Source organism: Boleophthalmus pectinirostris, unplaced genomic scaffold (genome assembly GCF_026225935.1).
Source record: "Boleophthalmus pectinirostris isolate CB_2022bp ecotype Guang Dong unplaced genomic scaffold, ASM2622593v1 HiC_scaffold_2, whole genome shotgun sequence".
Lineage (NCBI taxonomy): Eukaryota > Metazoa > Chordata > Actinopteri > Gobiiformes > Gobiidae > Boleophthalmus > Boleophthalmus pectinirostris.
The window spans coordinates 32,599,606-32,614,725 of record NW_026571152.1 but is presented as its reverse complement, the minus strand read 5'-3'; the positions used below and the strand labels follow the sequence as shown (position 1 = coordinate 32,614,725).

The following is a 15,120-nucleotide window of genomic DNA, read 5'->3' as shown; positions in this document are numbered from 1 at the left end:
AGAATCACACAACTCCCCCAAATACCAAGATGCTGCCACAACTGGAACAGAACTGGACTGGGACTTTGGTATAGATGAGCTATAAACAATAATAAAAACAAAACAGACTGGATTTTTGTAAAGTTTTTAATTTATTTACCGAGAATAGCGCTTAAGCTCAAAACTCCCTGAAGTTTGAAGTGAGCAGTTCAATGGACCAAATTTAGACTAGGCTAGTGGCATTAAAAGCAGAACATGTAAACTAGACAATCAAAGGCAAATCATTCTGAAAGCTGTGTACATAAGGACCGCACGAGTCCACACAAGAAATACACCAAAAACACAATAAAATTTCAATAAATTAATAAAATAGCTGACAAAATGAGCTGACAAACGTTTTGCACAAGTTAATAAAGTTATTCTCATTTTTCAAAGTGCAGGCCAGTGGTTCTGAATGGAATACAGCCCAGAAAAGTGCACTTGTAGAAGATAAAAAGCTACTGGGCGTTACCATCAGGCCATAATGAGACATACAGACTTTTACTTAAAGGGACGCTATGGAACATTTCTGGTAGAGGGTCCACCAGCTGCTTGCCTTCGTGTAGATGATTTAGATTTCCTGGAATGCTCGTCAGTATGACTTTAAACTAAAATCAGTCTCCACGAAAACAAGTACAGTTTGTGAGAGAACAGTAGTGCTTTTGTGTGATTTTTATTTGATTTTTTAAACAAAAGAAAAAACCCAATTTTACATCAGCATTCTCTTGGGGTGTGATGCTATCTGGGGGTATTACTCTGTCTGAAGCTGTTACTTAAATTAGACTTTGATCTAAGCTTCGTTTTAACACAATCTGATCACAAAGAGCTGAGTTTGTTGGAACTACAACATTTGAGATACTCTTTAAGCCTTTGACAGTCTTTGCTCATGTGTGCATTGCATCACCATGGTAACTGCAGAACAATCCATCACAGAAATTCATGTATAACACCCCCAGTGAGATGTCACGTCAAAGTATCAATGGACAAGTTAAAGCCCATACTGCTGAACATTCCTGGCAAAGCAATAGCATATACACATGGAGACAGGCAAGTAACAAGCCCATATCAGAAATTTTACGTAGTATTCCTTTAAATTCGGAGCTGCACTTCAGTAGCTTATTGGTTGTTAAATTACGTTTAAGGTCCTATATTATACAAAATTGGCTCTTGTGATCTTTAACCCATGTTATAACATTGTTACCGTTTCAAAAAACATACCAGAGTTGTGTTTTGTTTAATTCACACAAGTTTCAGTAATGCTTTATTATTAGTCTGTCTACATCTCCAAAGCTCAAAAAGCACCACCTTGTGATGTCATGCAGTGATTTCAAGATACCTTTTACCTTTAGTTCAGTAGAGATTGACAATTCCAGGGCTGAAACCACCCAAATGACGCAGGGTTTGTGTGTTAAACGTGTGAATACAAAAAAACACAACTCCGAGTATGTTTTTCATGGGGAGACAAAATTATAACATAGATCAAAAATAGGTAATATAGGCCCTTTAAGCTTGCACAGTTATATTTTTTGGCAAAACTGAAATGGTAAGTTAATAAAGATGCACAGCCATACAAACATTATGTCAGCCAATTTTAAACAAACACCAAATGCAATACTTTTTAAAGATAGGACACCTTGTCAAAAGCACATAAATTGTATATTTTGATACATTAAATAAATACAGCTTATGTCTAGGAGGCTATACTAAACTGCGGTAATTTTCTGACCCGTGTACTCTGGTGGGCGTGGTAGAAGTGTCATTGTCAAGTATATCTCACTACAGAAGGGTCCAAAGATCAATAACATATCATTCTAAGAAAGCAATCTGCAACCAAGAAAAAGTGATCATAAAGTCCACTTTACATCACTACTAGGCAATTGTACATTAGTAGAAAAGTATACTTCTACTTTATACTGTATTTACATAGATATTTTGTGTTTTAATGACTTGCGGCTACGAAAAAAACATACTGTCTGTTAACCGAAATGTGTAATCAAAGCTGCTTTGCGTAACTTTTCTAATGGAGGGTCCGCCACCTTCATGTCTTAAAGGAGATATACAGTACTTATTGCTTTGTCTAAAATGTTCCACAGTAGAGATTAATGTTATATATCTCAAGGGAAACAACTAAGCTACATTACAGGTCAGATCTGCGGAGAGGCAAGCCTACTCACAGAGAAAATTGTTGTATTTTTGAGCGATAGAAACACCCGTAATGAATAAATGCTAGATAAATCTGTTTAATATGAAAGCAATAACATCTCCAGACAAGCAGGTAATGGACCCTCTACCAGAAAAGTTGTGCATTGCACCTTTATTAATGATACTGGGTCAGATATGATATAATCCCTCATGAGTAATATGCAACATGCGAAATAACAAGTGAAATACTATATTGTAGAATACATTAGAGGCCTTCAAGCACTATCAAGTACAGACATGATTGTAATAGTCAGAGGCACATACACTTCTATCGGTAAGAAGAGTTAAAAATGCTCATTCACTTTCTTCGGGTGGGGAATAAATAGACATACTTATAGTTTAATAGGATACTTATAGTGACCTGATCATGCTGCCTGGCAATATTTATTTGTAAGGTCATAAGAGAAAGTGACCAAGTACTATTTAAAGGAAAATTGGCGCAAAATGTGAGGTGGTGTAACTTGTTTAAAGGTGCACTGTGTAACTTTTTGTGGGTCCTTCACCTGCTTGTTTCAATGGATATGTCATTGCTCTGCCTAGAATGCTCCACACTGTAATATTAAACAGCTTTACTTTACTTTTATTCAATTACAGGTGGTTTTATAGTTCAGAAATAGCTAGAAAAACTGACTGTGAGAAGGTTTGCCTCTCCACAGACTTGACTTGTAACTTGGTTTGGACGCAAAAGTTCAATACTACACTGTGATACTTTTCAGACAAAGCAATAACATCTCCAGGGAAAAGCATCTGACGGATTCTCCAGCAAAAAGTTACGTAATGCACCTTTAACTGGACAGTAAACCTGTGTCTGGGGTTTAATGATGGAAACAAAGATAAAACCAGTGGAGTTAAGGTTAACAGTAAATGTGGTCATAACATTGTCAGGCGAAGGACAGAGGAAGTGACACGTGCGTTCATAGGGCGAATGGAGCTCAAGTCCCGCTCACTTCAGAGTCCCATGCTGTTCTGGAAGAAAAATTTCAATTTTTCCCATAGACTTTCAAAAAATTCAAACATAAAAGGCCCTATATTACACAAAATTGACTCTTATGAGCTTTTAGTCAAGTCATGCTCACACGTTTGAGTAATTAGTAATTTTATTATTAGTCTGTCTACATCTCCAAAGCTCCAAATGCTCTGTTCCACCTTGTGATGCCATGCAGTGGTTATAGCTACTTAGCCTTAAAGGTGCACTATTTAACCTTTCTAGTAAGAGTCTAACAAACTTGCTTATTACTTAATTATATATTTTTGTATATATTTTTTTACAGAAAACAAAGACTTGAAAAATATGCATTCTACTGTAAGTGGGATCTCCTCTCCACAAACTGGACCTGTCAATTGGCATGGTGCTTGTTTCCATGGAAATAGATAAGTGAGAAGTGTGAAAAATGTCCAGCAAAGCAACAACATCTCCATGGTAGCGAACCCTCTACCCGGAAAGTTACACAGTGCATCTTTAAAGGTCTGTATTTTCGGTTGGATGTTCGTCACTGTCTTGTTTCTATGGATATTTCATTGTTCTGCTTAGAACGTTCCACAGTATAACATTAGATCTACCTTACATTTATTCAATTACAGGTGGTTTTATTGCTCAAACATACCTAGAAAAACAGGCTTTCTGACTGTGAGTGGGCTTGCCTCTCCACAGATCTGACTTATAACTTGGTCTGGTTTGGTCTCCATGCAGATAGAAATGTTTAGTACCATACTGTGAAACATTCCAATCAAAGCAATAAAAATCTCCATGGAGAAAAGTATTTGACGGACCCTCCACCAGTAACGTTACACAGTGCATCTTTAAGCAGACTTTCAGAATTGTTTTTTTTCTGATCGTCTATGGGAAAATTTATGTGAAATTTACTTATGGAACCAAGTGGTGGGTGCGTGGTCCATCTGCACGTGACTGTAGACTTAAAGCTGGATGCATCAGGATGTCCAGGACTGCATATTTCGCAGCATGGCCTCAAAGCGCTCCATGTTAGGGGCCTGTGCGTGGGGCAGGTGGTCCGTGAGGCGGCTGTACAGACTAAAGGACTTCAGCTCCAGCCAGATGAACCCAAACCGGTCCTGGTCAAATAACACAAAGAGCCCTGGGGTACGCTCCGGACTCGTGAACCCATGCCCAGCGATCAGGCCAGTGCCATAGAAACTGAAAGAAAGAAAGACTCATCAGTAAGTGCAAGAGAATCGCTCTAAATACCTTTTCAAGTGGGTAAATGAGAAGAGAAAACAATAATACAACAATTATAATATGGTTAAAAGCTCTTAAAAGTCCTTTTTGCATATTATCTCCTTTTTAGGTTCATTTCTGTTTTTTTTTGTGTTTTTTTTTGCTTACTTCCTATATCAAATTACACAATACATGTTTTGCACTGTATTGCTGTGAGGAACAATAGTGAGCTAGTAGAGAAATGGTGAGTTATATGTATCTTAAAATGCACAAATTAAAACTATTTTGATACAATAAAAACAAAAATAATGGTTGATTAAAATTCTCCTGAACCCATGCCCAGTGGACAGGCCAGTGCCATAGAAACTGAAAGAAAGAAAGACTCATCAGTAAATAGAGTTGGAAAGAAAACTCTGATCATGTATTTAGTTACAGAATACTGAATACCTGCATTAGAATGTATTTTGTAATGTACTCCATGGGCCAAACAAACTGTCTTCTGAATACTTTTACACTGAGTTGCATTATATTATAGTGAAAAAACTATACTATGTAACATTCCAGATAAAGCAATAACATCTCCATAGAGAAAAGAATATGATGACTCAAATGTTTACTGGAATAAAAATGTTTTAAAGTTGGTTTTAAAGGTGGTAAGATATTTACATTTTCAGAGCTCAAGGGGCAGTGACTTCCAGCGATCAAGGGCATGAACTGAAAAGACCCTGTCCCTTCTGGTGGTAAGACTGGTCCTTGGCACCACAAGAAGGGAATCCTCATTAGAGTGAAGTGTACGAGCTGGAGCATATGGTGTAAGGAGATCCCTGAAGTACACTGGTGCCAAGTCATTTAAAGCTTTAAATGTTAAAAGCAGGATTTTAAAATCAATACTTGATAAGTAGCCAGTGGAGGGCAGAGAGAACTGGGAGGATATGGTCATATCTGTTTGTACCTGTTAATAGTCTAGCTGCTGGATTTTGCGCAAGTTGAAGGCGAGTTTTGTCAGGACCGGTTAAAGAGCATTGCAGTAATCTAATCTGGAGTAAATAAAAGCGTAAATGACATTTTCTAAATCACACAGAGATAGAAATGGCTTGATTTTATAAATTTATTTAAAACTGTAAAAACAAGGTTGTACTCTACGCTACATTTTATATAAATTGTTGTAATAAGACTATTTACCGGTCTTTGTTGGCCCAGAAAGTCTCATAATGTTTGCATTTTTATTCATTACAGTGTTGCTCAGCAGTTACTTGTGGGATAAATAACAGTTACACTCTTGGATCAGTTTTGTCTTACTTTATTTTAGTTAAAGGAAATAAATGTTGTTTTCAGTCTCTGCACTGGTGTCAATTGTTTTCAGGTCTCAGCAGATACTTAAATCCATAGGATCGGAATTAGTATCAGAACTGAAAGAGCTGTATTGATGCCTATGTGACACACAATAGGACACAAGCACAATAGGTCTTCTTTAATGTATTTCTATTGGAAAAATTTATGGGAATTTTACTTATACAACACAAGAGGTGGGCCAGTTGAACTCCACTGCTAGTTATCTTGGGTCAAATCTTACTCACCACTTCCTGCAGGTGCGGGGGTACACTTCATTGCGTGCCATCACCCCCAAAGGCAGAACAAACGGCTGGAGTTCAGGTGGGTTTGTGCTGCCGCTGGTCTCTGGCTGGCAGTTTTCTGAGGCAGCGCTTTGGTCTGGACCTCCCTCCTCACCACCACATGCGCCCTCTTCTGTGCTGTTTGCAGCTGCAGTAGAGGCTCCTTCCATGTCTCTCTGCACCTCGGCATGCACCCCCAGCACCAGGCGGGACAGCTCCTCAATGTTCCTCTGACGCTCCAGGTCCGGAAGCACCACAGGCCGACCGAGGTCCACATCTAAAGTGAGCTGTCCAGCCGGAACGTTGGGGTCTCCCTGTGGGACAAGACAAAGACAAAATTATCTTTATAGCCTCTTTTCTACTGACACAGTTCACTTGGTCTAATGCATGACGTAGGTTTGTGCAGCTTTAAAAAGACAGAACAGTGAGCAGCGATGAAGAGTTTTTTACCGTGAGCTTAGTGGCTCTTGCTGACGTCCCATGGAAACTCAGCATAACAATCTCCAGGCCATGACTGCCGTAAGTGCCCTTGAAGAGGCCGGGCTGGAGCAGGGCTGAAGGCAGCGGAGGTGGTAGATATATCCGCCGATATGTAAGACAATTACTAATGAACAAAAGAGAATAACATTACCCAGAAATTGAAAATCAAGAATCTACTGTACTGTAATTATTGAAAGTTGAAAACATACTCATATTGACTAGTATAAATAAATTTCATTAGGATGAGCTCCTGCATGTGCTCATGAAAGATTTCTTCCAGTGTTCGGCCCCATTCTTCCTCCAGCCACGTCCTGAACTCCTACGAACAAGTCAACACAAAGACTCTATTGTGAAAGGAGGCTGTTAATATGAAAACGCCAAATAATTCCAATAATTTCCTGACCTACCTCTTGCCGGCCTCCAGGCATGCGGTGGTGATCTGTCTGATTACATTTTGTAGAGAACTCGTCCTTTTTCACAGTCTAATAATAGAGACATATATTTGAGCATGACCTACTTCTGTAATTCATTAAAGCTGCATTATGTAACTTTTTGGCTGGGGGTCCGTCACTTGCTCTGCCTAGAATGTTCCACAGTGTGACATTAAACAGCTCTGCCTTACATTTATTCAATTACAGATGGTTTTATAGCTCAACTATACCTAGAAAAACAGGCATTCTGACAACTCCACAAAGACCCTCCTCCAGAAAAGTTACACAATGCACCTTTTACCTCCTCCAGAAAAGTTACACAATGCACCTTTTACCTCATTTGAGAATCTGTGATATTACCTGAATGTCTCCTTTATGTGGACCTTTGTGCCCGTACATACACTCCACTGTTGCCTTTTTACTTTCCCAAAGGTGAATCCGGAAAAGAGGCCTTCTTCTCATTGGATCTTCTACTCTTGGATCATGAGGTGGTAAATACATCCAGCCAATGATAAACAGCCCGTCCACCTGGAGAAATAAGAAACACGTGAACCTTTGTAATCCAGATTTACAGCTATAGATCTGTCATGATAACATACTGTATTTTGAAGCACGGTATATACAGAGAAATATTGTGATAAACGATAACACTGAAACAAATTTATGCCACTGACACAAAAACTCAAGAGCACATTTGAACCTATTCTACTGTAAATCTACAATATTGTAAAAAAAAACAAACAAAAAAAACATGAGCTGCAATAAATAAACAGTAGAATTAAACACTTTAGTAGTTAGTTTGCATCTGTAATGAGTCATAGAAGAACCGTCTAGAGCAGGGGTGTAAAACTCATTTTCACCAAGGGCGACATTTGGATCATGGTTGTCAATAAAGGGCCGGTTGTAAAGTTAAGACTGTAACAGCTACTCTGTATATGCAATATTGGTATGTTACAAATGAGAGACTGTAATTGATTTTTCATAATATTTATTTAAGTTTCAAATATTATATAATATTGAATTTGTTTGTATTGATCTACTGACAAAGTTAAGATATTCACATTACTCCTTCAGTAACAGAGCAAAATGTAAGTAAACCTAACAGATCACAAATAATAAATTAACAAATCTTATCAAATTTATTTAATTTACTTCCCTCAGAACCTTTCTCTTTCAGGGTGATCTACTGAGAACTTGCATAACAGATCTAACATGAAGTCTTCAAAAACTGTAATAAAAGTTATTTTTAGAAAGGTTGTCAGTCTCACTATATTGGTCACATTATCATTGCTGCTCTCCTCTGAAGTCCAGTCCAGTAATCATGAACTGAAAATAAAAACACAAAACACAATCAAACATTAAACTAGAGATATTAATTTTAAAACATTAAAAACACAAAATGCTCATCTGTTTGTTTTCTGGCTGGAGGTTTGACATCGTTTCCCTCTGGTCAGCATGTCCAGATCTGGTTTTAGGTCTTGTGCTGTAGAAATCCTCAAAACAGCATGGAGGTTGTCATCGGTGAGGCGTGATCTATGCTTGGTCTTGTTTAGATTCATGATAGAAAACATCATCACAACATGTTCACACAGATAGGTACTCCCAAACATAGACATAATACGGGCAGCATGAAGTCGAAGCTGTGGCATCACGTCATTGGGAAGCAGACGGTAAAAGTCCTCGAGTGCAACGTCCTGGAATTTTGATCTCAGGCCACTGTCGCTCTGAAGCGAGATTAACTCCATCTGAAGATTATGAGGTGCGTTGTCAACATCAGCAGTAAAGGGATTGGCAAAGAAAACAAATTCTGGCTGCTGCGCTCTGAAGTCAGAAAAGCGTTGGTCAAATTAATTAATTAACCGGGTTATTTTGGTTGCCAACCGAGCACATGAAAAAACTGAATTTAAGGCTGAAATCCTCTGGCATACAGGAAAGTGGGCAAGATTGTCCTGTTCTAGTTGGGACTTCCAGAGGTGAAGTTTCCGCTGGAACGCTGAGATTGAGTCGGACATCTGCGTGATGACTTGTTTGCGTCCCTGCAGTCTCTTATTCAGTTGGGCGAGATGCTCTGTTAGATCACACAACATGGCAAAATCGCACAGCCACTTTGGATCTGATAGTTCGTGCAAGACTCTTCCTTTGCTTTGCATGAAAAGCGCAATTTGCTCCCTGAGCTCAAAAAATCGCTGGAGGACAGCGCTTCGACTGAGCCACCTTACTTCTGTGTGATACGGGACATCTTCCATGCTTAGCGCCAATCTCTTGTAAAAAGTGCTGAAACTGGCGGTGATTTAGGCCACGCGCACGAATAAAGTTGTCTGTTTTCATTACAGTGGCCATAACATCATCCATTTCCAGAACCTTTCCACACAGAGTCTCTTGATGGATAATGCAATGATAGGTTATCGGACGTGCAGGACAGTTTTCTTGTAGCAGTTTCTCTTTTACCAGTCCAATCAAGCCTCGTCTTTCGCCACACATTGCAGGAGCGCCATCAGTAGTCAGCCCCACTAATCTTTCCCACGGTAATTTACAGCTAGTTACGGACTTCTCCACCACCTCAAAAATCTCCTTCCCTGTTGTTGTCCCATGCATGGGAACTATATCCAGCAGCTCCTCGGTGACAGACAGATCTGCCTTTACGCACAAAAATGGACAGCTGTGCTGTATCTGTGTTGTCTGTGCTTTCATCAATGGCTAATGAATAAGACAGAAAACTACGTGCGTCGTTTGTAATCTGTGATGTAAGATTCCCTGCTAGCTCTTTCACTCAATCAGCAATGGTGTTTCTTGACAAACTGACATTTTTAAAAGTCTGTATCTGGTCCCGGCATACCTGCTCACACACCTTCAGCATGCACTGCTTTATAAACGCACCCTCAGAGAAGCACTTGGAAGCGCGAGCGATTTCCTCCGCCACTATGAAGCTCTCACCGCTGCATCGTTCTTGGCTGTAGCTCTTGAAAACATATCCTGCTGCGATTTTAGTTTTTCTTTTAATTCTTGGACAGCTCGTTGTTTTTGTTGGAGACTAAAATTAGCATACTTAGTTCCATGTTTTGTGTCAAAATGCCGACGTAAATTGTACTCCTTCATTACGGACATTGTCTCGTTACATAAAAGACATACCGGTTTATCTCCTTGAAGTACAAACATGTATTCATTTTCCCATCTTTCATGAAATAGCCGTCCTTCTTCATCAATTTTTCTTTTCTTGAACATTTCGGGGAGATTTGTTGAGTTTTCTCCGCCAGAGCGCGTTGGGGACTCGCTCGCAAGAGGGGAAACTCTAGTGGCGGGATCATGGATCTATTAAAATTTGCGGGACGCGGTCACTTCGCGGCGCATTGTGGGAAATGTAGTAGCAGCACAGAATCGCAACATAATAATAAATTATACCTTTTAACCCCTTGTGGGCCACATAAAACGGCTTAGAGGGCCGGATGCGGCCCGCGGGCCTTGGCCTTGCCACATGTGGTCTAGAGCATTGTTTCCCAAAGACTGGGCTGTGACCTTCAGGTGGGTTGCGAGAGATTTTTAGGTCTGAAATAAACAGTTCTGACACATGCTGAAATGTTAAGACATGTTTTGGATAATTTCTAATCTTTTTGTAATTCTTTTTGTATTTTATTGACTATTTTGTTCCAATATTGCTGGCTCAATTCAATGTTGAAAAGAAAAAGAAATGGGCTACATTTAATGTCAAAATAGGCGACTGGTTTAGTTCATGTTTTTCATTGTTTAAAGCTTGAACTAACTGTTCACAGAGACATGACACTCAGTCAACAATAAAATATCTTCATTAATGTTCAATAATGGTCAAATCTACCTTTATTTTGTGATTGACTTGGGTCGTGAAGGTTTGTGACTTTTAAAATATGAGTCACCAGAAAAAAGTTTGGGAAACACTGCTCTAGAGCTCAAATCTTATCATATAGCAAAAAAATAAACACAAATTTCCCATTAGTGCAAAGAAAATGTACACACGATAAATACTGACCCCAAAAAATATCATTCCAGCTTTCATATACTGAACGATAAATTTATATATTAATTATCATGATAGATCTATTGGTAATACAGGTTACAGACAGGCCTTCCACATTTTGAAGCTCGATATATATCGCTACAGAGAAATATTGCGATAAACAGTAATATCAAAACTACTTTATGCCACTGACACAAAGCAAGATATTACCAGTAAACTGATTTTTAAAGTATCGTCATTAAAAACGCATGTGTTGAAACAAATAAATAGCAAAAGGAAGCAATAATAATTAGGCATGGAAGTCATTTATTCTACCCTCTGCAGCTCAAATCTTAACTTATTGCATCCAGATGGCAAAAAGCTCCACATTATTGCAAAGAAAATGTACACATGAAAAATACTGAGACCCAAAATATACTGTTGCAACTTTATTGAAAGTTACAGCAAGTATATCAGACGTATAATATTGTATTTTCACTTACTACAACATTGAGGAGTCCTCCATAAGGCCCAATGTCAGGCTGCCATATGCCCAGAATGTGTCTGTATGGATAAAGCACTGAAACAAGAGCAACAAAATGAGAAGAAATGAGAAATAAATAAATTCTGCTACTAAAATACTGCATAAACTGCACACCACCAACCACTTGTCTCCATGGAGGTGGGTTTGCTTTGCCTGGAATGTTCCACAGTCTGGCATTAAAGTTATTCATTTCTATAGAGTTGAACATCCCAATTCCACTCACAGTACCCAATCCAGTCCACACATTTATATTTTAAGTAAATCATGAATAAATAAATAATAAATAAAAAGTGTTAAAATGCATAAAGCTAAAAATTTGTTTAAAAAATGAACACAATAAAAATAAATAAATAAAAATGAATAAAAGACACAGAGGACCACACAACTCACGCAGTGTTAAAAGCCAAAGAGTAAAAGTATGAATGTTTTCCAGGTATTTCATTAGCAAATAAAAACGAAAGTGTAAAATGAAGATGGATCATTTTAAAGTCATACTGTGAAACATTACAGGCAAAGCAATATCATCTCAATGGAGACAAGACATACCTATAACAAAGGTTACAAAAAGGTGCACAAAAAGAAATATGTTAGTATCATAGACTGTATAAACAAAGAGAGGACGGGAGTGCAGTGTCACCAGGCGAGAGGTTATAGAAGTGAATAATAAAAGCGAAATAAAACCATCAGGATCATGTAGAGTGGGTTAGTACGAATATTTTAAAACCAAAATGATGAGACTCACTGCAGCATTTACAGAGAGAGGGGTGACTATTTTTCTATGTAAAGTCAACTAGAGCCAGAGTCGATGGAGCCAGAAACGCGTCCATGCTCATTTCCTATTTGAAATGTGACGGCTGGTTGCTTAGCTATGTCCATTTATACAGTATATGCAGTTTTTGTTTAGTATCCATTCTGTGAACCTGTCAGATTTACACAGCATACTCAGTCATGTATTATTATCAAGAATGTCACTGTCACTGTATGTTTTATTATGTGCCTTTATTTGAACATTTTAAAATTCAAAGGTGCACTACGTTTTGATTTGGGGTCTGCCACCTTCTTGTTTCTATGGAGATGTCATTGCGCTACCTGTAATGTTCCACAGTATGACATTAAGCAGCTCTACCTTACATTTATTAAATTACAGGTGGTTTTATAGCTCAAAAATATCTAGAAAAACAGACATTCTGTTTGTGAGCGGGGTCGCCTCTCCACAGATCTGACATGTAACTTGGTCTGGTTTGGTCCAATGAAATAGAAAGTTTCATTACCATACTGTGAAACAAAGCCAAGACAAAAGCAATAACGTCTCCATGGAGTAAAGCATTTGACAGACTCCCTACAAGAAAAGTAACTCAGTGCACCTTTAAGAAAGCACAACATACAATCTCCATACTTGTCACACATTCAAAACATGTTCATCCAATGAAAATAAAGGAAGTTGCATTAGAGTGACTTTTCAACAGGCCTTTCACACACAGCACCCCCATGCTGCCCCCTCCAGGGCACTGTGGTACATACAGTGTGTGTACACATCTTTATAGTCCATGTGCTCGTAGTCCGGGAGGAGCTTCATAAAGCGCCCAGACTTCACCCTCGGAATCACACCTGGACAAGCACAACATGACCATGTGTGTGACCCACAGACAGTGGGCTCTGTGGACTCTGTGTGACCTGAGACATGATGTAAGGTTTGCATCGAGTGTGAAGTTCGGGTTATCATTAGTATTTGTAAAGACTGATCCAGTGATGGGAAGAATACTTTAAAATGTATTTAGTTACAGAATAATAAATACCTGGATTAACATGTGTTGTAACATGGTCCAATCAGAGTATTGTATTCTGAATACTTTTACACAGAGTTGCACATAAATTATAGTGTAGAGACGCAACATAGGATTGAAAACAGCTTTTTGTTTCTTTTCTTTTTTTTTCTTTTGTTATACTAATTACACAATAGACACATAATTACACAATACACACTCTATAAGAGAGATGTTTTCTATTTTTCTAATTCAAAGCAGTCTGAAACCTGAATCGTGTGATTAATAATGGCAATGCATTCCGCTGATTTTAGAAAGATGAAGTAAATTAAAAAGTAACTATACTAGAACATAATTGCTCAAATGTAGGATTCTGAGTATGTATTCTCAGTATATGTATTCAGTAACTTCCCAACACTGCTGACGTCTGACAGAACTGTGAACCCAGACAAAAGCATTTCTGCTTCCAGGAGAAATTTAGAGAAGTTGAAGAAGTGTTTCTGTGCAACTTACGTTTAACATAAAGGTCTCTGCTGGATGCTGCCCCCACTTCCATTTTTCGCAGATCCTCCTTCATTCCAAATTCTGTAGTAAAACAAAAGAGAAGAACAGTAGTTTTATATCTACAGTAACGTAGACATATTTTGTATTTGGAAGAATAATAAATGTGTTCCCTTTTGACAGTTTATTTGCTATGCTTGTCTAAGTAATTTTCTTTGAGGATCAATAAAGTTTAAGACGGTCTAAGTGTGGCCATAACCCATAATGCTTAGTCTATTTGTTCTTATTGCCAAATGCACTGTTATACAACCAGTCTTACATTATCATAGTCCCTGCTATGTTATAAAAGCAGTATTACGCCACTGTTGCCCCAAAAACACTTCATTTCTTAGTCATATGTTCTTAGTTCAAAAAGACAGTCTCTCACAGTCGTGGTAGGAGGGGCTATGGGGGGAGGGAGTTGTTATCAAATATTACCCAGGGCCTGGGATAATAATAAGTAAGGGCAGGTTTAACTGTATAATCATAGCTACAGATATGAATAAGGTGTTTGTCTGTTTTAGTCAAGAATCCATAATGGTGACTTGAGTTTATAATGCACTTTTCTTTCCAGTAAGAATCAATAAAGGGCTTTTAAGGAGAGACATTTCCGTTAAAGGAGACAGAGCCCCGGAAATCGCCTCAGTCTTTGGTTACCCGCGCGTGTGCGCCTTTGACCGGGTTACGTATGCCCCAGTGTCAGCCCAAAAAACACTTGCAATATTTACCTTCCACGCACCGCCTTCTCCAAATGGTCTCTGTGTTCAAGATCTGTCTGAATTTCTTGCAAACGAGAGCGACATTTGGTAATACTATCCCGGGGAGCATGGAAAAAATCTCCACCAGAAGCTCCGGCGGTAGTTCGGACAGGGCTTGCGGGTGTGGGGGACCCGTGTCGGTCTGCTCTGCCGCCGTGACCGCTGCTAAAATCCCCATCCGCGTCATTGGGCCCTGCAGTGACGGCGCTGGAGCTCTCCGGGCCTCCGCACACGTCGGTCTGCCTCGGCGCCACGATCCGCTCCTCTTCCTCCTCGTCCATGTCCGAATCGCTGCACTGGTCCTGCTGGTTCTGCCGCTGACGCCTGCGGCACCTCCGGGACTGCCCCACTCCGCAGAGCCGCGCGCAAACAGCCATCCGTAGTCACCAAACAGGCAGCATTACATCATGAGAATGTATCAGCTGCAGCCAGGTCCACTCCTCCTGTCCCCGTGAGCGCTGTGAGCATGAGCAGAAACCAGACACCGAGGTCCCGACGTAACGGCAGAGAAAGCACGTCTGCGCAGCGTGCAGCTTTGTCAGGACCGCATCGAGTTTGCGCAAATCTACGTGCAAATCACCCTAAAGCGAGCGCCAACTCGAGGGTGCGCAAAACTAGGAGAAAAAAACAA

At 39.4% G+C, this 15,120-nt stretch overlaps 2 protein-coding genes across 2 annotated transcripts in view; both read right to left on the bottom strand.

Annotated features, from left to right (window-relative positions):
- Nucleotides 1-108: 108 nt before the first annotated feature.
- On the bottom strand, nt 109-15,073 carry fbxo31 (F-box protein 31). Its single transcript, XM_020931098.2, is given in 10 exon segments — nt 109-4,372; nt 5,971-6,320; nt 6,457-6,610; nt 6,696-6,805; nt 6,894-6,968; nt 7,278-7,445; nt 11,388-11,464; nt 13,705-13,776; nt 14,460-14,637; nt 14,639-15,073. Coding segments are annotated over 10 exon segments (1,635 nt in total). The 5' UTR covers nt 14,867-15,073; the 3' UTR covers nt 109-4,149.
- polg (polymerase (DNA directed), gamma) overlaps nt 15,071-15,120 on the bottom strand; it is an 8,581-nt gene continuing 8,531 nt past the window's right edge. Inside the window, 1 exon segment of the mRNA XM_055155910.1 lies at nt 15,071-15,103. Coding sequence (XP_055011885.1) covers nt 15,071-15,103 — 33 coding nt within the window.